The sequence below is a fragment of the Onthophagus taurus genome, chromosome 2 (genome assembly GCF_036711975.1).
Source record: "Onthophagus taurus isolate NC chromosome 2, IU_Otau_3.0, whole genome shotgun sequence".
NCBI lineage: Eukaryota > Metazoa > Arthropoda > Insecta > Coleoptera > Scarabaeidae > Onthophagus > Onthophagus taurus.
The window spans coordinates 19333219-19359779 of record NC_091967.1 but is presented as its reverse complement, the minus strand read 5'-3'; the positions used below and the strand labels follow the sequence as shown (position 1 = coordinate 19359779).

General features: G+C 33.2%; 1 protein-coding gene across 4 annotated transcripts in view; it reads right to left on the bottom strand.

The window, feature by feature from the left end:
• The window catches only part of LOC111415166 (toucan), a 105281-nt gene that overhangs the window by 59780 nt on the left and 18940 nt on the right, over positions 1-26561 (bottom strand). For 3 of the 4 annotated variants that reach the window (XM_023046709.2, XM_023046710.2, XM_023046712.2), the window contains exons 2-4: positions 22990-25085; positions 20273-20394; positions 3674-3793 (exon numbers count right to left, since the gene is read on the bottom strand). In XM_023046709.2, the coding sequence (XP_022902477.2) occupies positions 3674-3793; positions 20273-20394; positions 22990-25085 (2338 nt within the window). Of the gene's footprint in view, positions 1-3673; positions 3794-20272; positions 20395-22989; positions 25086-25228; positions 25366-26561 lie in introns of those variants that run through there. The other variant, XM_023046711.2, reaches the window with a different exon arrangement.

Here is a 26561-nt window from a genome sequence, read left to right as displayed (position 1 = left end):
AGAAAGCTATCGACAAAGTATGGCGTAAAATTCCAAATATTTGCAAATACTTGATTCTATCCATACCTAGCCGTCACGATTCTGTGATTCAAGCAAAAAGTATTAATACCCCCCCTTTATTTAGATTTTCTGCATATTGAACTACTGATTTTCGTTTATATATTTATTTTTTTAATAACTTTTTTTGATAGTGTTTCCATTTTGTTAATAACAACTTTCTATCTTCCTTTTCCGATATTGTATACGATATATGTAGTTTAAACTTGTATTTTGCATAGTATATGAAGACTTTTGTGAGTCACTGTAAGTACTGATAATGACAGATAAATAATCAGATGAAGAAAAGGACGATATGGAAGTATATTTCAAAGTAAACGTTGAAAACGCTTGCACGAGTTAAGCTAAATGTTTTTCAGAAGAACCACAACAGACAATTTTCAACATCATAAAAGCGATAATCACTACAACCGAAAATTATAATTTAGCAAGTCAAAAATACTTGAATAGATAAAACAAGGTTTATCATCACTGCATTCCAGCAGGATGGCTGCCTAGCCCAAACTGCTCATGACACATGATATAATTTGAGAGAAAATTTTGGAACGTTTAGTTTCTGCGATTGCATTGCAGTGTTTCGCTGAATTTTAATACGTTATCAGTACTGTTGTCAATAAAAAGGGATACTTACGTGAATCGGAATGAATTGGAGGCGACTCTAGAAGACTTTATGCCGTTTATCATCTATTTCTTTCTTACTCCCTCTGTTCCAAATTATGGTATACAAAACTTTGGAAACTGCTTTATTGTATTTGTAAAATTAGTAATTCAATGTGTAACTTAATTTAAACATACATTAATGAAAATTTTACACATTTAAACACAAATCAGCTGGATCAATGTAAACGCCCTTCATGGCGAAGCTTTTCTTTATTCATGAATTTTCATATTTTTCTCGATATCTATGCGTCTGAGAGCAAAAGCGTCAGTCATTATCATTAATTGTTATGGGAAACGTTTTTTTTTCTATCACGTTTAATTTTCTACTTATAACAGAGTTTAACGCAGATGATTGTCAATTTTGACATTTTGAGAATTCCTAGCTTGAACCTAATAAATGGTGATATCTCTGGTGGCATTGACTATGGATTATGTTATTTTGATTCATTATCATTTAATTTTTATGGGAAACGTTTTTCTCTATCACTTTTAGTTTTCTACTTATAACAGAGTTTAACGCAGATGATTGTCAATTTTGATATTTTGAGAATTCCTGGCTTGAACCTAAGAAATGGTGATATCAATATTGGTTATGAATTATGATATCTTGATTCATTATCATTAATTTTTATGCAAACGTTTTTCTCTATCATCTTTAATTTTCTGCTTATAACATAATTAACATAGATGATTGTCAATTTTGATATTTTGAGAATTCCTGGCTTCAACCTAAGAAATGGTGATATCTATGGTAGCATTGGTTATGAATTATGTTATCTTGATTGACTATCATTAACTTTTATGGGAAACGTTTTTCTCTATCACCTTTAGTTTTTTACTTATAACAGAATTTAACGAAGATGATTGTCAATTTTGATATTTTGAGAATTAGAGGGAGTAGTATTTATTGATTCTATTGAAATAGGTGGTAAAGGCCAACATTTGAAGAGTTTATTATTATCACTTTTATTTTGGTGCACAGTAACAAGAAAAAATATCTCCGGAAGTAGATGAACTCACAGATCAGGATATTGATGAAGATAGAAGACCTGAAGAACGTCAATAAGTAATGTCATAATGACAATAAAGACTGTGACGATGATTTTACGGTTCTGACGATGAAATTGTAAGTGAAAACAGTCAAAGTAAGGTCTATCTCAGTCTTCACCATTTAAAGACTTTGTTCGCGAAGAAATTCCGCTTAACAACGTGGGCACGTAATCAACAAAGATGATAAAGAAATTCAGACGACGCATCGTTGTAAATTGTGTAAAAATCACAGTATTTATGTTTGTGCAAAATATAAAGTACATTAACATTTAAAATATTTTCAAGAATACTACATAAATATACATGTAGATATTGGCCAATGGTACTTTTATATGTATGTTATAAACAGTCATTTTTAAATAAACAAAGGAGAGATCGAAATGATTTAAAGGTAGCTTAAGGGGAGTACTAAATTGTCGTAACTTGTAGAGCAAGTTACCAGAAGTGTGTGGTACAGAAACGTCGACATATTGAATAGTTTGTTTAATTGATTTTAAATTTTTAAGTACATATTAGTGTAAAATTATTTTTTTGTTCACATCCCTGGTATAAATAAAGATTTATTAGGCTATTGTACATTATTGAAAAGGAGCTTTTCAATAATTTCCGACACGTGAGGTGTATTAAACTACAAAGCACGAATCGTGTTAGGTATGAATTCAAATTTCTTTCCAATCGCTGGCAGCGCTTCAATAGCTTTCAATGGTATGTTAATCTGCGTGCATCGCTGTTCAAGGTAGTTGAACGATTAAGTAAAGTCCAGCAGGAGATTTTCAATCGTCTGGGTTTACCAAGTCGGAAGTTTTAACTACTAATGATTTCTATTGCTTTAATTTTGCCGCTTATACTAAGGTAAACATTTTCGTTCTATTTAATCGCAAGTTATTAATTCGTTGTTTTAGTTACTTTAATTAGTTATCCTAAAATTATGGGCGAATATAAAATTGGACAAAAACGATAGTTGGAATCCATAAAAATTGAATAGATAATAAAAGTGTCTACAGTGACTAACTACGCTGACATAAACAGGATGCTGAGGGTAAAGCGGTGAAGAACTAAATGGTTCAAATAGGGTCTTAATAGATATGTTCGAACTTAATCTGAAAATATAATAACATATCTGGGGTAAAAAAAATACGGGAAAATGGCTAAGGCACCTCCTGAATATTTCTTGCTTCTTTTGAGCAGATGAGCAGATGATTGTCGACATAGTTCAAAGAATAAATGACACAATTATAGAGAAATTGAGAAATTCTCCCTACTACGAGAAAACATCAGTATCTTCTATATCTATCGAGAATACGTACGGTACTGGAATCAATATATTTCGTTATACAATGAGCCAGAAGCGACGTGAGCTTTTAATATCATGTTTACGTTTCAACAACAAGAGTAATCAAACTGACAGAAGCAACCTAGATAAACTTGTCCATATCAGAGCTGTTTGACACATTTGTTCATAGCTGTCAGTATACATATTTATTCACCATCACAATATATGACCGTTGATGGAAAGCTTATATTCAAATGTTCATTAATTTTAGTTGCCTTTGTATCAAAAACTAAACGCAACCTAAAGTATCAAGAAATAGCCATCATTGGGCTTTAACTTTGTTCTTTCACCTAATAATGGTAAAAATGATAATTTGTCGAAAAAACAAAGACGTAGAAAATAAACAATTATTTGAATAAGAGTTTGTACATCCCACCTGTCGGATGTTAGGGTAAAAACTATTTTTGACTTGAAGACTAAACAAGACTTTGTTCCAATGTTTAATGCTATATGTTTACTCCACTGGAACCACCTTTTCATTGTTTAGACTGCTTTAATTAGGAACCTATTTCATTAGGATATAAACTATATAACAAAAAAAAAAGTAAATTTGTATAACTTTGTTGGACTTACCTTCTAAATTATTCACTGATGTATTCCTATTCGGTGTTAATGACTTTGGAGTTGAATTTGGTAATAAAATTTGTGGAGGTCTGAAGACTCTTACATCCTCTCTTTGTTTTTTAGCAGATCCTAAAACAACATAACAAGCCAATAATAGTAATTATTCTTCCAAAGACATAATGATGTTATAAAATACTTGCTAAATCATTCATTAAAATAACACATAATGGAACGAACAAAAAAATGGTTTTAGTAAACACAATAGATCCATGAGAATCTTCTCACAATCAACTCAAATTCAAGACCACGAAGATTATATTATTATTAACCGCGTCTAGAGAAAATAGTTCAATATCCTGCGTTTAATGGAAATTTACTAATTCCGGGCCGGATGTTGAAAAGGAAAAATGAATTTTTACCGTTTTTTCTAATAAACGCAAACACCCGGGAAAATCATACAAAGGATATTTACGTATACACGGTGAGGAATAAAACGAAAACACACCGAGCGGAAGTTAAATATAGCTATAGGAAAAGAGCACGTATATTGCTTATGAGTGTATTTTCGTTTGTTTGAATGGGAAATCGATGACCCAGATATGGATTGCATCACCGAATTCCAAGGAATTAGGTAGTTGATCAACTAATTCTCGTTAATTATCTGGAAATTACGCAATAATTAAGGGTAAGTTACGTGCGTATGTAAGTAATTAAGTAAGAAGTCTTAATGATAAATAAATAGAATCAAAAGAATGTTTATACAAGACCAATTAAACTTTTATTGACATTTTGACACACATATATTTCTTTTACGTGTATTTCCGAAAATAATTCCTATTTGAAACTGGGTCACGACTATGAACGTTTCGGACTATACATTTCACCCGATTCGAAAATAGCGCTATTTATATGCGAGAGCCACGATGGCCCGCGTATTTTCACAGCTGTTAGAGCCGTTTCTGTTTTACGGGAGCCTTCCAACCGTTCCTTGCAGAAACTCGACTTTTGCATGCCAGGTGAAAGTGCTTAAGGCAATCATTTAATTCTAACGTTTTTCGTATTCTTTTTACTTCTACGCAAAAATTGGCTTTCTAAACGTGTCACGACTAACAAATACGCAATCATTTTACGTCGTTTTTCAAAACAGTTTTAAGTTCAAGGAGAAATTAACATGTTATAAAGTAAATAAATTTGTGTAGGATTTTAAAATTAACATAAATCATTATTATTATGAAATTTTAAATAAATAAATTAGTTTATTAAAGCACAGTAAAACCTCGCTATAACATATTAATTCGGAGAAGGGAGTATCCGTTATAAGAAAATTTTTTAATTTGCACTTTAACTCTTACTGGATTTTGCTCAACTCGAGCAAAGTTAAACTATTTTAAAAGGTCATATACAGGTGTCCCGCAACGATTGTACAATACTGCATCAGCGTATTCTCTGATCGAAAACAGACAAGAAAAGTCTAATAAACATAGGTCCGAAAATGGACCAATTTCGAGATATTCAAAGTTTTAGTTTCATAAGCTGACCTATTGTAAACATCATTAATTCTAACGATTTAGATGCAGTAATTATATGATTACCATGGTTACGATGGTTAAGATAAAGTTTAATAAATAATAAGATAATATTAAGTTAATTAATACAGTTCATTAATAATTTAACAAAACAAGTAACAAAGATTGTCGAAGAAAATCGTTCAACCAGCATAAAAACAACAAATATTTAAAAAATTGGAAAAGATTCATGTCATAATAAATATTCAATATGCGCACCATTTACTTCTAAACACAAACGGATACGTTTTCTAAACGAACTTCTAATGCGTTCAAAGATACCAGGAATTTGTTTTACTGTGTCAAATGCGTTACTAATTTTATTCTTCAAATCCTGCACATTTTGAACGTCTTCAGAATAAACAATTTGTTTTAAATGTCCCCAAAACCAAAAATCTAACGGATTTTAATCTGGTGAACGAGGTGGCCACGGGACAGGACCTCCTCGGCCAATCCACTTATTGCCAAATCTGTTATTTAAGTAAGCTCGAGTAGCGCGTGCATAATGTGCTGGTGCTCCATCGTGCATAAAGTAACAATCTTCTAGAATTTGTTGAGGTAATTCATCAAATGCCTCTGTAAGGTCATTTTGAAAAAAATGTATGTAGGCATCGGCTGTCAATCTCTTTGAAAGAAAAAATGGACCTAATAACTGATCACCTATAACTCCAGCCCATACATTAACACTGAATCGCCACTGATGATGAGTTTCTAGTATTGCATGGGGATTTTCATCGCTCCAAACGTGCGCATTATGAATATTAAAAATTCCGCTTTAAGTAAATGTTGCTTCATCCGTAAATACAATGTTTATGGGAAAGTCCACGTTTACTACCTCTTCCTATATGGCCCACCTACAAAAAATCTCTCTTTTTTCGCCATCATTTTCTGTTAGAGCTTGAACGGTGTTGTAATGATAAGGATAAAGCAACTGCTCCCTTAAAATGCGGTGAACGGTTGTTTTGTTAATGTTTTCTTGTGCAGAAATTCTTCTAATGCTGGTTGAGGCATTTTCATCGACTCTTCTCAAAACAGCTTCTTCTAATTCCACCAGCCTTGTGTAATGTCTCTCCGTGGAATGGCTGTGGGTTACGCTTCCCGTTTCTTTTAATCTGAGAAATAGTCTGCTTCTGGTGTGACTATTAGGCAATCGTCTGTTCGGGAACCTTTGCGCGTAATGACGAGCTGCTAACGACGCATTTCCATCAGCTAGTCCGTAACAATACACCATATCCGCCATCTCTTCCTTGGAGTAATTAATAGGAGCCATACTTAATAGTTTTATTAAATTAAATAGTAAAATAATAATTTCGTGAAGTATTATTATTTTTTTTTGATTAGACAACTTATGGTAATCATAGTAACGACTTAATTACTATAAAAACAAATTTAAATTCATGATGTTAACAATATCAACTTATGAAACTAAATCTTTGAATATCTCGAAAATGGTCCATTTTCGGACCTATGTTTATTAGGCTTTTTTTGTTTATTTTTGATCATAGAATACGCTGATGCAGTTTTGTACAATCGTTGCGGGACACCCTGTATAGGTTGAAATCATATGATATTGCATCAAAGCATATAGAGTTTTTTTAAAAAATTGGTGGTCCAGTTTTTGACCACTGCTCCATTTGCATAAAAACTAAATATCTTATACCTATTTTGATATTTTTTTTTGGACATACTCGTATTCTGGAATTAGATATTAAAACTGGGCCTACAAGACCAGCTACAACAACCCTCCTGAAATCTTTTGCCGTTAATCTATCAGGCAGATTCATTGTTTTATATAGGCAATATGCATTTACCATAGAAGCATCTAGGAAGTAGATGCCACCATTTGTTGCTTTGACGATCTATTTTCTAGCTTCCTAAAAGTTGATCGAATTTATCGACACTGTTCATGTTGGCGTTATAATCAGTTAGCACTTTTGGGCACAATATTTCCAATATATTTCCATTTTTTTCTCTTCTATTAACTTTCGTGCAATCTTCAGGATTGTGATAATTTGATAAAAGGTGTACCTTTTATCTTTCCATTTTACTGCAAACAGTTTTGTATCACTTGTGTACCAGTCGAATTCACCTCTTTGGAGCTGCTTGTCCGTTTTGAAATTAGGTAAATATTTTAGAGATACATTCACTGTTCCAACTGCATATATCCCACGTTGCTTTAAATTTTGTAGTTCCACACTGTTAAAAAAATTATCAAAATTATTATTGTATGGTCTTTTTGTTCAAGACCCTCAACAAGTCCTAGAACCTATACTCTGTCCCATAAGTTGATCCTGGGATTTTCCAATATAAATGTCGAATCTCAAGCAGTATCCCGACTTGTCGCAGAGCATCCATACTTTGTAACCCCTTTTTATGGCATATATTGTTTTAGTGCACTTCTTAAATTTGACCTTAAATGTGACTTTTAAATTTGATCATCGACTCGTCCAAGGCTAATACTTCACTTGGTAAAAGACAATATTTAAAAGCTATTTCTAAATGATCTAATAACGGCCGGGCCGTATTTTATAAAGATGATCAAAATTGATATGCAAGTGTCCTAAAAGCCAACCAAATCTTTTTTGCGTCATAAGGGAGCTACTGTAAGAATCACGTAAATCTGGTGCACTGGATCAATAATCTTTATAACTTGGTAAATGCTTGATCCCCATAAGTAAATTTATTCCTAAATAAAAAGGCATTTATATCTTGTTCTCCTGTAATGTTTTCCAGTACGCATTTGTTCTTGCTCGGCATATAAGTTTGTTTGAAAAACTATATGATTTATAAAATTTTGTTCGAAAAATAGTTGAAACAGAGAATATGGTGTCGGATTTGAGTTTTTGGCTAAAAGGGGGTGAAGAAAGTCTTTCCGTTTTACCCCAAATTGGTGGCTGGATAACTGTAGTTAATTTTTTTTTAATTCTTGCTTGAAGTACAGATAAAGGTTTGTTGTCATCTGAATCACTGTCACTAGAATAAATATCAATATTTGTATTTATATCTTCACCAGAGAGGTGATACTGCCCGTTTGACAAAATTAGCAGTGGCGTTGAAAATATTTTTAAAAAAGGGCTTTTTATTGCAATAATGTTTAATTTTAAAGAAACTTTGACCCGCTATATCTCTTTAAGGAGGCATTTGCGACCCGATGTATAATAAGACTATTCATCTTAATGTTTCATGTATTATCTGCTCTACAAGTCTGTCAGCGGTTTTTTGAATCACCCTGTAGATATAAATGAAGAGCTGTGAGATCGAGTAGGGCTTCAAGAGCAGCCGTTGGACAAGACCTAATTCCACCCTAGTTCTACCATAGTTCCACCTTCTAGGTCTAGTGTTAGTTCTAGTTTTACACGAATCGTCATCATTTCCACTCTAGTATTTGTGATTAAAATTATGCCACGACTTACAGAAACATTCTGTATATTATAGGTTTTACTGTATTAATATAAAGTGAGGTTTAACGACTGGAACCGATTAATTTATCTCGGTAAAAACTTTTTTGATTCATTTTTATGTCACTTTGTAGAGGTTGCAGTTCCAAATTAAACTTTTAGATTTAATTTACTTATAAAAAAAACTTTATACGGGATGAAAAAGAGAAGCCACGAATTCCTAAGACTTAATTACAAGCCACCTGTGTAACTTGAATGGGTTTTTTTAATTTTGTAGTCAATCTTACCTCTTTTTTTAAAACTACCTCCATATTTTTCCTTCTCAGGTAATCTAACCGAGGAAGTTCTCGCCAATTTATCCTTGGACGGGTGTTGCCCCATAATTATCGTTTAATATATCACAAGATATCACAGTCCGTTATAGGTTTAGTATTTAAGATAATTTTTTCTTTGTATATTTTTAGAAAATTCTTCATTCTATAAGATAGTTAATATTTTAATATTTTAACCACACAACCAAGCTTAAACGTAATTCTAACATTTCCCTTGATATCAAGTTACGAAACAACCGTTCATAAACATTATAAATAAGCACAATACACGGTATAGCACATGGTTACGACGCAGTAAAACGTTAACCAATACTAACGAAAAAAAGGAAAAATACAAGGTCAAAATTGTCGTTAATCATCTCGTTGAACATGTTCAATGAGCAATTAAGATTAGTGATAATTTTTATCAATAATTAATATCTACATCCTGATATTTAGCTTGCACTAAATTGGGATCTCGTTTATATTCGAAAAATTCAATTTATTCCAATTAACCTTGACACTAACAAACAACAGTGGAGATTTAAAGCCCAATCTAACCCGTCAAACTATACATCACCACCTACTAAATGAAATTGAAACACGTGTAAGATAATCACGAAAGAGAACGTGAGACATAAACGTATTTTAGGGATCTTTGTGTTATTTCCGGCGCGACAACTCAAGAAGGGAATCCCATCATTACGTTCACGGTTCTTTCAGATGAATTCAGGAAATAAAAAAAACCAAAAGAACAATAACTATTTTTAGAGGTGAAAACAAAAAAATGGTTCCTTTGTTGAGATCGCTAATTGAAGTTTAAAAACAAGGATGTTATCTTCAAGCGAGAGAATTGAAATGAAGTTATTCAAGTTGTGTCGACTCAAAGGCGTTTTTTCCCTTGGTTTTGCATTGGGGAAACGTTACAAGGAGAGGTTTTGTATTCAACCGGCGAAGTGTCGGCCTTCCGGACCGATCCAAAGAGGTCTTAGACACGTACGGGACTCTGTAATTTGCATAAGAAGAACGCAGCGGAAATGAAATCGTAATAGAAGAAAAAAAACGAATATGTTGGGATATTAACCAGTTAACCAAATAACAAATTCCCGCTTAAATAACTTCTCTTCGTCATTTAAATATGGTAATGATGAGGTCCGTAGGCGACCTACAGAACAACCTGCCACACGGCACATTTCCATCGAGCTTTTTTTATCGTTCTTCGACTTGTTCTCTTTTGAATATTCTCCATCAATTTAACTACTGCCCAACAAGCGTAATATAGCCCAAGGCTAAATCGACTATACCTATACGAGTTAAACCGAGTAAGATAACCGCTGCATTTACCATCTGAACAGCCAAACCGGCTGCCGCACATGATATTGACCCTGATTGTACTAAAATGTCTGTGGTCAGTACACTTCTCTTCCTTCAATTACGTGACCCTCGAGGGTAACTCCTCTCTTTTGGATCAATAAAGTTAACGTACCATGGCGGCAAATTTAAAACGAACCAATCAACGAAGAAAAAAAATCTACGTCTGCCTACTTATCATCGTCACAACCAATAAAGTTAAATTAGGAGTTTGAATGACCATGATAATAATACAGTAAAACCTCGATATAATATAGATAAACTCGGGGTATTCCCCGTATTGTCTCTATACGATGTATAAATCAAAGACGTATGTTTCTAGCTCTAAGGTCTAGTGTTTGTTCTAACTAGAAATATTCGGATTTAGCCGTTTTAAGAGACGAACGGTTAAACCCGACTATTTCTAGTTCTTGGTCTAATATTAGTTCTAGTGGCAGTGCTAGGGAGCGCTGGTTAGCACTAGATATCACTATGTTGTATATTTTTAGTTCTAGTTTTAATTGTTATTCAGCACTGACGTCACGAACGGGCTTTCGAGCTGTGCACCTGTTCCCAGGATGAAGCAGTCCTCTTATATTCTAACATATGTAACACTATCACTAGAACTAGTGGTGAAACGGATATCCGGAAACTATCCGGTAGCCTGGTTATCCGTCCATTTTTTAAAATCCGACCGAATACCGCATAGTTACCAAATATCCGGCTTTGGCCGGATATTAAAAACCTGGTGGAGTACTAAGTAATCTCCACCATTCACAGGAATTAGTATCTCTTTTAGGTTTTGGACAATGCAGATAATAATCAAGTTCAACCCCAATAGCAGTCAGCAGGTTGCAGTCTTTAGCAACCTCATTGATTCATTAAAATCTCTTGTTGCAGTTTCGTCTAGTTTCTTTATCGTCTCGATTATTAAATAAAGCATCCTCTTCTTAATGCTTTTGCATTAAAAGCCGTTTCGAAATAGTATATTGTGTCTCAAGGGCAGAAAATAAGCATTAGCAGCCCGAGGCAAAAATATAAAATAAAACTAATTTTATAATTTTGTCGCAGTTTTGATTTCAACTGACGTTTAATGAAAAATTATGAGAGACGTCAAAAATGTCCGCAAATGTCAATGAAGACTAGATTGTGATGAAAAACTATTAAGTAGGGACGTTCAGAGTTTAGAATCCCAAGGGTTGAAAATCTAGCTTTCAGTTATTTTTTTAGGGCTGACATGATTTACTTTCAGGTATGGGAGGCGAAAAAATCACTTTTAGTTCTTGAGAAATAAATTTTTGAAGTGATCGACAATTTTTTCGAATTTTCAATTTTCACCGATTAAGTTTTAAAAATTCGTATAAAATCCACTTCTTGGAATATGAGTATGAAAATTTCCCAAAGTGTTAATAAAAGTGTCATCTTTCCAATAAACTAACCTGTTTTGAAAAATAACCTTTAGTTTTTGAGAAAACATAATTGAAATTTTGAAAAAATGTTCGCTGTTGCAATTTTAATTGATAATATTCAAAATTCGCTATAAAATTAATTTCTTGAAGAATTCTTTTGGAAATATCACCAATTATTAATTAAAGTATCCTCTTTTTAATGCAACAAACCGTTTTGAAAAATCACTTTTAGTTCTTGAGAAATAAATTTTTGAAATAATCGACAATTTCTTCAAATTTTGCAATTTTCGCCGATTAAGTTTTAAAAATTCGTATAAAATGAACTTCTTGGAATATGAGTATGAAAATTTCCCAAAGTGTTAATGAGAGTGTCCTCTTTCCAATGAACCAACACGTTTTGAAAAATAACTTTTAGTTTTTGAGAAAACAATATTTGAAGTTTTGATAAAATTTTTGCTGTTGCAATTTTAATCACTAATTTTCAAAATTCGCTATATAATTAATTTCTTGAAGGATCCTTGTGGAAATATCACCAATTATTAATTAAAGTATCCTCTTTTTAGAGTTGCTTCGTTAGTTAAATCAGCATCAAAAAAGTTCATTTTGTATCTTGGTCCTCTTAGATTCTACCTTCTTGGTACAAATATAAAGCCGCGTAGAGTGAACGCAACGATGTCTAGAGCTGTCCGAATTTATGTACATTAAAATTATTCATATAACGGACTTTTGGCTATAACGGACACTCCCTTCCCCGTATTAATCCATTATATCGAGGTTTTACTGTATTTTAATAACAACATTTAAGAACGTTTATTTTTTGGAATTTTAATTGTTTCGCTGTTGTATTGTTTATAGTCGAATAACTATCGTGTCTAAACCCATATTTAGTTACATAACCTCTCCGACATGCTAGTGAGAAGAAAACATCCGCGTCCGGTAAATATAATTATAGTGCGAGAGGTTAGCAATTCAATTGAAGAGACATTTTAAAAGAAGAGGAAAAGAGTGAAATTGTCTTTGGATCGCAAGGTCATCGTCTGCAGCGGAGACCATCTACTATTGTTCGGTTTTAAAATAGGTCCGGGGCGGTTAATGGCGATTTTATTAGCCGGAGGTACGTGCTCTTTACAGATGGGGGTCCCTGTTGAGATTTCTTCGAAAGCTTCTTGGTCGGAAATAGGATTTATGTAATTGAAGCTTATATTTAACATTCCTATGTATATTAACACATTTATTGTATTGTCTCTTTTGTTGTTGATTTTGATTCAATAATAACTTTTTGGCGGATGAGATAATCACTAAGATTAGATTTGAAATTACTTTACGACCAGTCAAATATACGCAATACTTAACAAAATTTCAGCATATATTTCTAATTTTAACATTCAAAGATCTCCGATCCCAATGTGCTCACGTATAAATCTACATACGACCTGCACGCTATCAACAATAACCGCAATAATAGCTGAACGAAGGACGTACTAATTTATTTATAAAATACGGCCTTTATTAAAACCCCAATAAAAATTGTTGGTTTAAAATAATAAATTGCAATCTTCCCATTGTATTTGAGGAATGAGGTAAAGAGACTAAGAGGTAATGAACTCTCCTATAAGAAATCTCATTTAATAGAGGCGACTAACAAAAAGACTTAAGGCATTCTATTTGTAGGTAAACAATTTGATGTAATGAAAGTTAAGAATGTTAGGTAATGACAATTCAGATACAAGTTTGTAAATCACGGTAAACGGATAAACACAAGTCGATTAACAAGTTTAACGGTCGACATTGAAATATCAACATCGTTGTGTGTTAAGGTCAGTTGGCTGACCCTTTCACAATCTTCACGGCTCGGGTCCGGTATTTTGAACCGGGTAGATACAAAAGGTAGTGGTAGTAAGGAACTTTCACAATTCGCTCTAAATCGACGTTTGTCTTATCCATTAGGAACCGCGACCGTTCGAATTCTTTCCATCCTGATACTATCTATTAATTACTTCCACAAGTGAAAATTACCACTTTCATTTATACCTTTTCAAACCAATTTTATTAATCATCTAAACAATTTATTTTTTACCATTAGAATTATTTCAATAATCACAATAAATGAAATAGTTTAAGCTTGGTTCTAAAATAATGTGAATTTTTTGTTGTTGGCAAAATTTACCTAAATGAATTTATATGTATCGCTTAGAATGAAAAAATAACGTATCGTATCCTTAAATTATTACACAATTTTCACGTCACTATACAGTAACAACAACGAGAACATGATTTAAATAGTTTGTTTTGCGTTTCTTTTGATTAGGCGCGATTTTGAACCTAAAGTAAACTGTACGTAAGGCACTACTGTGATCAAATCGGCCACGGTGAGCGCAGCGCACTTCGATCGGCAACGGCCGTGGACGCATACTGAACTCGAAAACTCCTCTCTGACATAATAATCCTAAGAACTCGGAGCCCGGCGACCGTATTCGAACGTCCACGACCGAAACTACCGATTGTATTTTATGTAACAACAAAAGAAATAAACAATTAGGCACAGTACAATCATCGCAACAAACCGATTTCTACTAAAAAAAGAATTCAATTAATGTGTATTTAAGATGATATTCCTATACAATCTAACAAAAACGCATGCGCTACTTGTATTGATCTTAACAAATCATCACGTTTTAGGTTTAAAAGAGGCGTGGTTTTACAAAAAAATGTTCAATAAAAGCTTTTATTTTAAATTCATTTATCATTTATATCCAATTGTTATTCTTTTGTTATGTAAACTTTGTTAATAACAATATGTATAAGATCAGAAAAATTTAATAAAACCTTCTATCTATCCTTCTATTACGTATAGCAACATTTTGCATGTTGTTATTATATTGTATTTCACCTTACAAATAAACATGATATATACAACATCATATACACTGCTAAAAATAGTAGAAATTGGCCTCATAACTCATGGATCACTCAAATTCTCGAGGTCGAATTTTTGCACGCCACCACTCGGTGGAAGGTATTTGGTAGAAAAAAGTATTAATTAAAAAAATATATTGTTTAAAATATATTTGTTACAAGTTGCTTAGATATACCACTTAATTTTTGTAGATATTTCACTGCTAACTGAAATTAGATATTGTTGGCAGAGGATTATATACTGCTAATGGAAGAGAAAGTACTGATTCTAGAAAATAGATAGTGCTGAAAAATAACTAGATACTGTTTGCAGAAGACTAGATTTTGCTTGTAGGTGACTTCGATACTGCTGGTAGAGGATTAGATACTGCAAATGGAAGATAAAATACTCTTTTCAGAAAAGTAGATACTAGAAAAAGAAGATCACGTAATTATGGCAAATGACTACTATCCGTCCAAAACGTCAAGGCCCCTCACTTTAGAGATCGATATCTTCGCAACCGCTCGATAAAAAAAATTGCGACAAAGTTTGTTGTAATCACTGAACATTTCTACGTAACATATGTTAATTTGAAAATTTTCGGAACCACGGTTTTTTTTCGGAACAGGTGGTGCGTCCCAGACAGGACGTCGCGTCCTATTTCTTTATGTAGGTAAGATAAAGGCGCGACGTACTGTCTTTATTATTATTATTATTGCTGCCGGGCTGAGGAGGGCGGCCCCTCTCGTTACCGCGACCTATAAGATCTATTGTAACTTTAGCCCTCCAAAGGTTTGGGGCAAATGTAGGTCCTTAATGCACCTTAGTATTGTCCTGAGGTCTTGAACCTTTATGTCAGTAGGTAACAGGGGAGTTTTACCGAAGACGTTGTGCTTTAGACGGCCTCTGGCGACGCAATTGCACAGTATATGTTCAGCAGTTTCTGACTCGTCGTTGCATAGTCGACAAGTTTGATCCTCAGCTTGTCCAATGTGGAAGAGGTGGTATTTTAGGGGCACATGGCCGGTTAGGTAGCCTGAGAGCGTTCTTAGATCCCCTTTGCTGAGGCATAAAACCTCTTTGGTTTTGTTTTGCGACGGAATTATCATACTCTTCGCTTGTGTGTGACCTGGAAGTTCTTTCCAGCGTAAGGCTATCTTTGAAGCGAGTTCTCTCAGGTTGTTGGTACACTCTCTGATCAGTGCGGAGTCACACGTGTAGGCCTGAATTGCCTTTAAGGCGGCCCGACTGTCTGTGAAAATGTTTATGGATGCACCTTTTTGTCCCTTCTGTAGGTTCAAAGCGGTGCAGAAGTTTATAGCAAGAACTTCTGCTTGGAAAATTGTTAAGTCCGAGCTGAGGGGCAATTTGATGTGGCTATTTGGTCCACTGATGCCCATGCCTACTCCAGATCTTACTGTCTTTGAAGCATCGGTGTACCAGGCTAGGGCTCCTCTTTTTAGTTGAGGCCCTCCTTTCGCCCAATCATCCCTGCTACTAAATATGACCTTATACGGTTGGTTGAAATTGTATTCCGTCGGTATGAGGTCCGTTTTAATTTCAATCAGGTGATTTAGACATGGGTCTTTGAGGATCTCGAGGTGTCCTCTGAGGTTACCCTGCATCAACTTGAGTGAAGAAACTGTTTTCAGTGATAAGGCACTTAAAGCTACCTCCTTTTGTATATATATGTGGAGCGGTGTGAGACCGAGTAGGGCTTCCAAAGCAGCCGTCCAGACGTACTGTCTGGTACGCACCATCTCTTCCGATTGTAATTCCATTAAATCGCTCTTAAAGAATTAGGGAGTCCTAATTTTGAAGAACTAATAATAGAATCCGACAACCGGCATTATTTGACATACAGTAGAACCTCGTTAATCCGAACTAATTCGGACCGAAGGTGGTTCGGATTATCAAATCTTGCTGCTAAATAGTTGAAAACACAAGTATTGGATACAAAAGAATTTACAAAAAAATTACTTTTACAAAAGAAATTTAATTTTTGCTTTTTGGGCGTTCGGTTACTGCGGTTCGGATTATCGAGGTTCTACTGTATTTTGGTATTATTGGTATTATTTGGTTTTATTTTGTATCTGCCAGGTCGTTTTCGAAATAACCGCATCCTACTAAACCGCGATTTCTATTAACACTGTGTCTATTAACACTTAACTAAGAGACATGGAATTTTTGTCTTATTTTTACAATAACAGGGATGGGTTGGCCTCTCGCCCGGTGCCCGCTTGACGTTGAGTTTCGGGACACCTGTATATTATAATTGTAGAGCATTTGTAGATCAGATGGGAAATTTTAATAGTATTTGCGTCGATCAGCAGTTACAAGGAAAACCATCTCCAACTTCTTGTAATACGGTATTTTGTTTTGATCGATAAGTCATTGTAGCAATTGTCTTGTAGATGCACATCGATTTTCCTCTCTTTTTCTTGCCATTGATTTACTACATCAACGGTTCTGAGCAGTTGGATGTGTATTATGCTGTAAGATTTTTGTTAAAATTCAGAATTCCGAATTTTTGGTATGTAAAAAAAATTATTCGCGGAACGCTATTTTGTTGGCCAAACCTAATTAACTTTTAAATACGTAATCCGATACAGTTAAAAAATTGGAAATTAAAATGCTGATATTAATTTCAATGAAATCGTTAATATAGTAGCAATAATTGATCATTAAGGGAACGATAAATGGTTTATTACCACAGTATCAACCACATAATGTAGAGAATAGTTTAATGGCTACTTTTTATTTTGAGTTTACATTATTCAAATGTCAATTATAACATTACAGTCTTATATTAATAGATTAATCCGATTCTATTTGAGTTTTTCAATAACATGATATGTAATGATCAGATATGTACAGTGAAGTATTCAAAACATCTTGAATAGTAGAAATTCTTGAACCTTTTCGTGTGTAACACAAATGGTATTTTTTGTATTTTATGAGAGTTGTTTGATAATATTGCAAATTGTATAATGCTTTCAACATGAATAAGTTATGTAAAAATTTATTCGAATTGTGTTTGTCTGCATAAAGTTTCGCTGTTTAATATGCATAAGCTCCAAATATTTTAGTTTCTATAGCTTTTGTTTTGGCTGAAATTTGAAAAATTCTTTAGCCATTTAAACCTCATTTGTGTAACCGGCTAATTTTATAAAAAGTGTCATGAGCGGGTCATTTTTCAAATGATACATATAGGAAGTATTAACTGCACAAATGTTATATTTATAGTAAAGCGATCTAAATTACTCATTTCTGTTGGAAGAATTTAAAAAAAGTGCAACATTGAATGTTGCAAAATAATTGATAATAATATCCTGATTTTTCCTTATCCGTTAAACATTCTGCCAAATATTTTATTGTAACTAAAGACCATTTTTGGTCTGATACTTGAAATTAGCTACTATGTGGTGATTACAGATTATTGAATAAAAGAATTGTTCCTGATCGATATCCTTTACCAATATTGATTGTTGGTGTAAATCATTAAGTAACTGTCGTTGAAAACATGTAATGATTTACACATTTACACAAACATGATTTACACTCATTTTGATAATGAGTTTATTTATGGAAGTTTTCTCTAGACCAAAGCCCATGGCAAATAATTTTGAAAATTGCTAATATATTTAGATATTCCTATTTATGAATAGAAATCGTTTTGTAAAGTGACCTGGGGTTGGTGTGTCTGTTTATTGTATATTTTTACCATATGTTGACACTCTACTGTTACTTTAATTCTTTTTTGTTTGTAACATCGTCCCACTCTTTCTATAGGCGTAATTTCGTAATAATTGGAAAGAAGATTTACAACTTTATTGTTTTTCCAAACCACAAGTCTATTCTCGTCTATTTGGTGTTGTATAAAATCGAGTCAACTTTTAATAGCAATTAAAACTTCAATAACGCCGCACTATATCTAAGGCCATGATGCCTCTTTCTTTTAGTTGAACCATAAGAGGTACCGTCGTATAATAGCTATCACAATACAACCTGTGTCTAATATGACGTGGTATTTTATAATACACGAATGACAACATACCGCATTATTGTAAGAATTTAAGAAGTATTTTTATGCCAGTATTTTGTTTTTCTACATTCAGCACCGATTGATTTTTACACCAACAGTGGTAAGTCCACGATATAATTTGCATATACGCAATAAATCGCAGTTAATGATTAAATAAGGAAACAACATTTGTTTTTAATGATTAATTATTGAATCAAAAATAATGACTTAATATTAACCACCAAGTGAAGCTAGAGCTGCTGAAGGAATATCCATTGAAACATCACCATTTTCATCATTTTAGTGGTGAGCATCATTAGATTGTGATGCAATCATCACTACCACTGATAGAAAAACTATGGCAAATATAAATACACTTACTACCTAAAATATAAAAATTCAATGAAACTTTTCTCGAAGGTATATTTATATTCTTACGGTTTTCGTCAACATTGTTATAATCTGTTTTGCTGATATAATAATGACAATATATTAAATTTTTGCCATTTTATATAGTATTTTTGTAAAGTGTGGGATGTTTTAATGTACTATTATAAAATATAGATGTTTATATCATAACAATAAAAAGTGGGCGAAAATGACACTTTTAAAAAGAAACGAGCATCAAAAGATAAAATTGATTTGTGTTTTAATTTTGAGTTGAAGTTTAGGTTTGAGGTTGAATTTGAGAACTTGATTGACAACCTTCAATCGCTACAATATTGGTTTAAAGACAATTAAATAGGCATTTTCGCAATAATACCTATTTAAATTCGACGTGATGAAAGTTTTTGTGCTTCCTGGCAATTCAAATAAATGTCGTTTATGCCGTTTTGGCTTGGTAGCATCGATATTTACAAATGCACCAATGACAAATTTCTAGACTTATTCCCAGCAATATGAGTTTGCTTATAAAGAATTTAAGGAATGTTGCAACTCTAAGAAATTCAAAAATGTATCCGAAGGCGTTATATTGGAAACATTTTTACTTTACTAGCAGATTCGGCAGCTGTTTTTGCTAGTGTTAAAAGACATGGTGGCTGGTGGCCTACGATAATTGGTCAAAGGGTTATATTGTAGAATCTCATAAAGATTCGAAAAATATTCTATCTGATCGAAAAATCTGCAAAAATTAGCCAGTGTCAAGAAACTGTTCCAGCTAGAGACTACTTATTGTCGTTGAGTAGAGTCTCATTTAATAAAGTACTGTTATGAATTTGCATTTAAACATGAAATGAAACAATAAAACAATTAAATGTTAATTATTTTGTGTTTGTCATTTGTTAATAACAATAAATTAATAATTGACGGTATCAAATTCTTTAAAAAAAATGTACCATTTGAATATCAATAAATTCTTATCGGTTTTAATAAGCATGGTTATAGCGGTTAAGATGATAGATTAATAAGATGATGAAACGAACCGAATATTTATACCAACACAACAATAGATTGGAGGCGAAATTGAGATCTTTAAGAAACAAAGCGCCATTAAAAAAATAGCAGTAATAAATTGCTATTATATAGCAGTTTAAAACCAAAGATAAATCATTGAACAGATTTATAATAATAATAAAATTTGAAACAATTACCGAGTTAATCGAATTCTAATTTATAATATATATGTATATGTAAGAGGATAGATATAGACTTACCACATTTTTTAATTGGAGAAGCTCCACTTAAATCACTCAAAGAACTGTTAATGCTGTTTGTTTTGGTGTTAACGGTTGTGGTGGTACTTGGTACATTAGTTGACCTTATTCTGGTTCTTCTTCTAAACAAATAAATAATCATTAAAAATAATACAAAAAAATTTAGATTGGTTCAAATTATTCCAGTGAATTTAATAGTATGAATCTACGGGAACCTTTAAAGTGAATCCAAACAAAAAAGTTCGAACTTTTAACTATTAATTTTGACATATTTGTCAACTGCATAAAAATCCTTTAAAATGAGTCCAAACTCGACATATTTAACTTTAATATTAATGGAAATACAATCACTTCCGGTTTGAAAAGTCAACGTCAATTTTGACATATTTGTCATCTTCATTAAAAAACCTTTAAAATGAGTCCAAAGATGACGCACTTATCTTAAAAAACAAAAAAGTTAGAATAAAAAACATTAAACCCTAAGTTAGCAACAATGAAGATAGCAATTTAATTTTTAAATATCAATACCAACCTTAATTTTTTTAATGTTTTTCTATTATATTTTTGTTTTTGTGATAATTATAAAGACATTTTATAAAAATTATGAATATGTCAAAATGACATTGACATTTCAAACCGGAAGTTGCTTATATCTCGATTAATATTGGAATTAAACGTATCATTTTAAAGGATTTTTCACGACGATTACAAATATGTCAAAATTGAGGTTGACATTTTAAACCTAAAGTTAGTTATCATATAATAGAAGTTTTATAACTGAAGTTAATCTGGTGTTAGTCACTTTTCAGCACTTTCTTTTTATTTTTAACGTGTTTTTACGGTCAAAAAAATCGTCGATTTTTAAGAAACATAATGATCCCCAAGATTATTTCTCAAGTTTCTTAATATTTCTTTTGTTAAAAAAGAGCGTTCTTAAATTTTAACCTGTAACTTGTAACACTTCGTCCTTAATTTCATTTTACAACTTTTTAAACTTTAATTTTATAAATTAGTAACTAATAATCTGATTTCGACTTTGATATGTTATCTTTTTTAACAAAACAAAAAGAAATATTAAGAAAGTTGTTTGTAAAATAGATAAGATGAGAGATGTTAATCTATTTGTAGAGTCTCTAAAGATGGTCAAGGGCCGAAACTGGTTAGACTTAAATTCTATATAAAATAAAAACCAGTTATCATTTTGTCTCTAGTTTTAGATTTATGTCGCGACTTACAGAAACACCCTGTATAATCGTAAAACGTAACGAGTCACCAAGCGGCTTTTGTGCTTCTGATAGCTGTGATCAGTATTCTGTGATATATATTTTGTTCAACTCAGGCAACTTTCGGTTATAGAGCAAAATATATATAAAGGAACGTGGCAAATATTGGGAACAACGAGACCAATCAAATAATAATAACCTTGTGTTAGTCTATAAGAGATGGGCTACTTCCATCCTGAACATCAGATCATACCAAGGAGCGGATTGTAACTCAGATTACCACTTGGTGGAAAGAAAGAAAGGCAAATGACCAAATAACACCAAATGAAATACAGCAGAACTTGAGGTTGGAAATGTAAATGATGAGTACTAGATGAAATACTAGACCTTCGGATAACATAGATAAAGAATGGTCGTGCACAAAAATTCAATCATTGAGACAGCCAGTCACACTGTGGATGTGATGGCAAAATCAAAGAATGAAGAGTGTAGAGAGGCGATCGGAGAGAAAATAAAATACCAGAGCAAATCGAAATACTGTAACAGAAAGGTGCAAGAAATGGCGAAGCGTGACAACAAAAACCTAAGATTCTATAGGAAACTGAAGTACGTAAGTTTTTGACCTAAGATAAATGAATATAAGGATGACCAGGGAAATGTTCTTATGGAGAGAAATGACATTTTGTAAGGATGGAAGTATTATTTTGAACTACTTAGGACATTTGAACGAGGAAAAATATTTTGAGCTTTACAAAATAAAGATGTCTCTTACGCTTTACGAATGAATCACGAATTAAACCAATTGATAATATTGTCAGGTTCATTGAAACTAGGAGACTCGGTTGGATGGGGTACTTAGGACAAATGAGCGATGAGAAGACAACAAGAATAGTTGCAGATTTGAGACCACCGGGTCGAAGAGCAAGGAACAAACCAAGAAAAAGATAGATGAAAAATGTGGAAGAAGATTTTAACTTCGTTACCCCTCGCGGTTTATTTCAGTGTCTTCTATCATTTCCGAAAATAAGGAATAGTCTGTGACATCCGGTATAAAACCGGTATTGACTACCTCAGTATAGAAGAAAGTTGTAAGTGGTCAGAAAAATTTCATCTTTTTTTCTTAAGAATAGGTGTAAGAGTAAAGCATAGGTGTGAGCATTGAGATATCGAAACTTTGATATATTTAATTTTGCTACATTCATTATTGTTTATTTGGATTTTTTAATCCTACTAAACAGTGTAAAAAGACCGTTCGAATTGTTCCCTTTGAACGAATTCTAAATTAACCCGATAATACTGGAATAATTTGAATATCACATGAATTATTCTCTTTTGGAATCTGCGCACAATACATTATTTTGCATTAATACGTACTAAAATACCAAACTTGCATACAATGGGATGAGTTGAATTTAGTACGTTCGAATATTTATTACGTAATTTAATCCCAAAACAGAATAAATCAAACAGAAAGTGAAAGCAAATAATTCTTACGTTTTATTATTTGGTGATTTGTTTTGTCTCGAAGTGCCAGCTAATCCAACTCCAATCTCTTTACCATCTCCTTTATTAACGTTAACGTGGATACTACTAAAAACTTTCGATTTAATCTCTTTTAAATTATGTTTGAGTTGTTCTCCTTGATTTTTAGAAATTTTATTCATAACAGCATCCCATCTTCCAACTTTTTTTTGAGGTTTAGTTTCGGGATTATGTACAACAGTGGTATCAAGTAAAGCTTTAACTTTCGACGTGACATTTCGTTTCGGTACTTTATATTTTTTACAGTCCTCTTTTGGAACGTGTCTCGGCGATCTAACACTTGTTGGACTTGATGTAATACTAGAAGGTGACGGACTGTGCCGTTTCAAAGGCATTTCTTTAACTGTACTATCGGAAACATTTCTGGAATCTGGCGATTGAAGATCGATTAAATTTTCATTAGGGCTAGTATCGGATATTGTCTTTGTCGACTGCGATGGGCTTAATTCTTCTTTCTTTTCTTCGGGTTTATTTGATTCTAAATCGGTGAAAATACCGGATGAGTCCATGTTTTCTCTTTGATTGATGTTGTAAATGTCCGCTGATGATTGGGCATCAGGTCCGTATAAAGTACCGTCGATAACTTGAGCTTTTCGATCGCCTTTGTGATCCTCATGGTCAGCATCGCTTTCTGTGTAGAAATCCGAGTCTGTCATGGGATCGGGTCTTCTTGGTTGAGGTCGAGGTAAAGGTCTACGCGTTAACGGTGAATTATCAGCACCTCTACTTGCCGGGCGAGACATTTCACCGTCACCTTGATAACCCGTGTCGATACTGGTAATGCTGGTTATGCTAGTGATAAAATTAGTTTTTGTTTGAACCTGTTTAGGTTCTATTTCTACGATTGGTGTTGGATCTAATGGCAGTTCTTCCGGAGACGGTGTTTGTTCGATTCTGGTTAGTGTAAAATCTTTTTTATCCGCAAAACCCAAGTCGAGGGCTTTGGATTCTGGCTTAACCATAAACAAAGAAAGATCGTTAATGTCTAAAATGCTAAGATCTTTATTGGGGTCCTTCGGTAGCGATTGTATGTTTTCAGAAGAAGGCGATCGAGAAATTAACGACATTTCGTTCATGTTTTCTAAAGATAAGATTCCTAACGATTCATCACAATCGAAAGAGTCTCGTTTAATAGGATCTTCCTCGGTACGTATCGGCGAAAGATTTGATTTTTTTGATTGAATTCTCACGGGAGTTGATGACTTTTTTATCCCGTATTCGTTTGAAGTCGGATAGCTTCGTGGTCTTTCAAAGGTATCACTCATACTGATTACAAACGATTCGTTACATTTCAAATATAATTCAGATGGGACTTTTCTTTTCTCCAAAATCACCGTATCATTTACATCCTTATCAATCGTTTCATTACTATCCACGCTAGCGTTAATTGTTCTAGTAAAATTTTTAACATTATTATCATTATTAATAGTTACATCCAGATCTTGGTTTATAAAAGTGACAAAACATCCCTCAGCAGACTTTTCTAAGCTAATAGTTTCGGAATGAATCGTATAATCGATTTTTTCCAATTTGCTGGCCGTAATTTCATTCGAAACTAACGTTTTCTCTAAATCTTTCTCTAAAGTCGATTTATTAAAAGGAACCGTAACTATCGTAGTGTTTAGAGATTTAGCTGTTTGCGCAACGACCGGCTCTTCCCGGACATCGAAGATCATACTGTAAGGTCCTGAAACGGCATCGACCGCAATTTCATCGACGAGAGAAACTTTGGCGACCGTTGCCATAAGACCGCGTAACGGCGGGCAACTGAAATAACGCACTCCACGGACGCAACCATCATGTTTACCAACCGACGTTTCTAATTCTACACCGCACCAGATGCCGCTCGCGAATCCCACACTACCAACGTACCGCAACGTACCTTCTTTATCCGCTATTCGAACCCGCTTTCCGATATCTTTCGAGTTTAACTCGTGACTTTTTCGCGAGATGTCAGTCGGATTCAAGTCTTCTAAAGTTTCTGTTGGAGATGGTAGCCGGTCGGGGCGCCGTGTCTCAAAAACTGGGATACGGGTGTGACCCCTCCTCTAAAACAAATTAAAAAATAAATTAACAAAAAATTCAAGTAATCATTTAGAAAACTTTAATATAAAACCTTCACTTTATAACTGCGTAATTGCAAAAGCAAAAATTATCGAATTGGCTGATAATTAATTAAATGGTTATTTACCTGGTGGTGGGTTTGCCAAACCAAAAAAGACAATAACGATAATGACCGTTTGAAATGTTTGTTTTATTGCACTACACATTAGAATTGCAACAGACCGTTGTTGGCGACATGCGATATTAGTGTTATTATGGAGGATGTGTGCGCATACCGTTTTACATTGTCAGCTTTTACGATATTTAACCGTACCCGTATTTACGACCGCAATTGTTAACGGTTCTACAATTTCAATCGATGATAACTACAATTTTGAGTACGGTATTTACGATTTTAATTATTGTTTCAAAGAGTTGGTGTAGATACAGCGTGTCCCACAATAATACCAACATAAACTGTTGATCCAATCTTGGAGTTAATTGGGAGGAAGTCTACCATTTTAATTCTAATTTTTTGTGGTTATTGAATTAACCTAATCAGCGTTTGGATTAGAGGAATTTGATTCTCCAGATAATGTTAAATTACTGTAAGTACATGTTAGTACCGTTTTAGTGAAGATCAAAAATTTTTGTTGTAAGCTAATCTAAGCAACCTAATTAGACATATATGTTTGAAACTGTAAGCTTATTAATATTAATATTTCTTTATTTATGCAAAAAAGTGCATGCACTCTTACACCTGTCAAAACACACATATTACATGTAGTAATTAAAACTACAGGATTACTCAAAATTTACATATCATCAACATTACAATTTAAAAATTCTTGTGTGGAATAAAACGCATTTTTTAACAGGAATACTTTTAACCGTGCATTAATTACAGCGGAAGGTAACTGCTGGCCCATATACAGGGTGTATCTGAATTACGTGCCCAAACTTCAGGGGGTGATTCTTTAGGCAATTTTAAGGGTACTTTCTCATATAAACTATCAGCGATTTCGACTCCCCTGCGGAGCTACGCCCCTTCAAAAATGGCAAAAAATTTTGGTTTATTTTATTTACCCGAAAACCATTAACACCAAGAAAATGAAATTTGGGAAATATGTTTAGCTTATAATAGGGCATGTTTCGAGCCTATTTGTACTTTCAATCTTCCCTTCTAAGTTACTAAACATAACCACCCCCGTTCAATTTTTGTCTAGATCTTTTTTATGACGATGATAAATACATTGGAAATATTTTATTTAGATAGACGAAAATATTCTAAAACTTTTTTGCCTCTCTGATGTTCTTCGAAAAATTAATAGTTTCTGAGAAAAAAATTAATTAAGCAAACACTAACTGTTAAGCTGTAGCGTTGTTAATCGAAAGTTGGAATGAATTATTAAAGAAAAAATCTTAGCAGGCTTAGCAATCTTTGTCAGAAATATTTTTGACGTTTAAATGTCAGTGGTTTT